Raw genomic sequence first — 1,760 nt, 5'->3', positions numbered from 1 at the left:
CAAGAGTCCAGTATCAGAGTTTCAGGGTTAAAAAAGTCATTAATATCTTCTCACTAGAACTTTTAGAGTCTAGCATAGGACTCCAAGATGTATAGAAGACTGTATTTGATGTTAGCATTGGAGGAGACTGACAACTAGCTGTGAAGTTTAGAATCAAAAGGTAATATCACTGGGTGAATATGGATTGCTGCTGCTGCTGCTGCAAAGTCGCTTCAGTCATGTCCAACTCTGTGCAAACCCATAGACGGCAGCCCACCAGGCTCCCCTGTCCCTGGGATTCTCCAGGCAAGAACACTGGAGTGGGTTGCCATTTCCTTCTCCAATGCATGAAAGTGAAAAGTGAAAGTGAAGTCGCCCAGTCATGTCTGACCCTCAGCGACCCCATGGGCTGCAGCCCTCCAGGCTCCGCCGTCCATGGGATTTTCCAGGCAAGAGTGTTGGAGTGGGGTGCCATTGCCTTCTCTGGAATATGGATTAGTACAGTGTAAATAAAGATCCTATTCAATATTTTTAAGTATTCATATAATGTAATGTATAAATATAATCAATATAATATTATATTATGCAATATAAGAGCAAAGCTCTATTTTACTTGCCTCATAATAATAATAATTATTATGAGGCAAATAATCTATAAATACAAAGAATAATCTAGATCAAGATGCAATAGACAAAGTTGAAACATTCTAGATGTACAAGGGCACCTGTATGTGCCTTACTGATATATCAGCCTAGAGACACTCAGAGAGAAAGCTGTTACAGATGTTGAATCACTTTAACATGTCTTCATCCCCATGATGGCATGTCAATACAGAGATCACTGGCTCTAAGGGACTCTATCTTCCAAATACTTTTCTAAATGCCTGCTTAACATCTTTGTTCCTTAGGCTATAAATGAATGGGTTCATCATAGATGTTATGACTGAATAGAACACTGAGATCACCTTATCCCCCTCATTCATTTTCTTGGAATTTGGACGCATATAGGTAAATATTGTTGATCCATAGAAGAAGACAACAACAATGAGATGGGAACCACACGTAGAAAAGACCTTGAGTCTCCTCTCCCCTGCCCGTATCTGAATCACAGTGGAGATAATATTCCAGTAAGAGAAAAGGATAAGGGAGAGAGGACCGAGGAGAATTATCACACCCATGGCAAAGATGGCCATCTCAGCTTTGTAGGTTTCTTCTGAAGCCAACTTCAAGAGTGCAGGAGGTTCACAAAAATAATGATTAATTATGTTCTGGCCATGGTATGAGAGATATAAAGTAAATGTTGTATCTACTAGAGACACAAGTGCTCCACTAGTCCAAGATCCTATGGACAGCTGAACACAAATCCTCTGGGTCATGAGGGTGGAGTAGTGAAGCGGCTTGCAGACAGCCACATAGCGGTCGTAGGACATCGCTGGTAGCAGGGAGCTTTCTGTACACCCTGCTACTAGGAAAAAAATCATCTGAATAGAGCACCCAGACTTGGAAATGGTCTTTCTTGTTACCAGCAAATGGAATAGCATCTGGGGGACAATTGTTGTCAAGAAAAGGAGATCACTAAACGACAGGTTTTTAAGGAAGAAATACATTGGTGTATGCAGTCGAGAGTCAATATGAATTAACAGTATGATGAGCAGATTCCCAAATACAGTCAGCAGGTAGATGATGAGAAATATCACAAATAGCACAATCTGGGTCTGTTGATCTGCAGAAAGGCCCAGCAAGATGAATTCAGTCAGATAGGTTTGGTTTTTTGTACCCAT

At 41.0% G+C, this 1,760-nt stretch overlaps 1 protein-coding gene across 1 annotated transcript; it reads right to left on the bottom strand.

Annotated features, from left to right (window-relative positions):
- Nucleotides 1–836: 836 nt before the first annotated feature.
- On the bottom strand, nt 837–1,760 carry LOC128060576 (olfactory receptor 2D3-like). The gene has a single exon (XM_052652974.1). It carries the CDS (start codon nt 1,758–1,760, stop codon nt 837–839), a length of 924 nt encoding a protein of 307 aa, XP_052508934.1.

Source organism: Budorcas taxicolor, chromosome 15 (assembly GCF_023091745.1).
Source record: "Budorcas taxicolor isolate Tak-1 chromosome 15, Takin1.1, whole genome shotgun sequence".
Lineage (NCBI taxonomy): Eukaryota > Metazoa > Chordata > Mammalia > Artiodactyla > Bovidae > Budorcas > Budorcas taxicolor.
The sequence above is the reverse complement of the archived record's forward strand: the minus strand, read 5'-3'. Positions and strand labels throughout refer to the sequence as shown.

Bases quoted from the DNA above. Each gene is read 5' to 3' on its own strand.
- LOC128060576 (XM_052652974.1), bottom strand. From the start codon at position 1,760: ATGGGTACAAAAAACCAAACCTATCTGACTGAATTCATCTTGCTGGGC.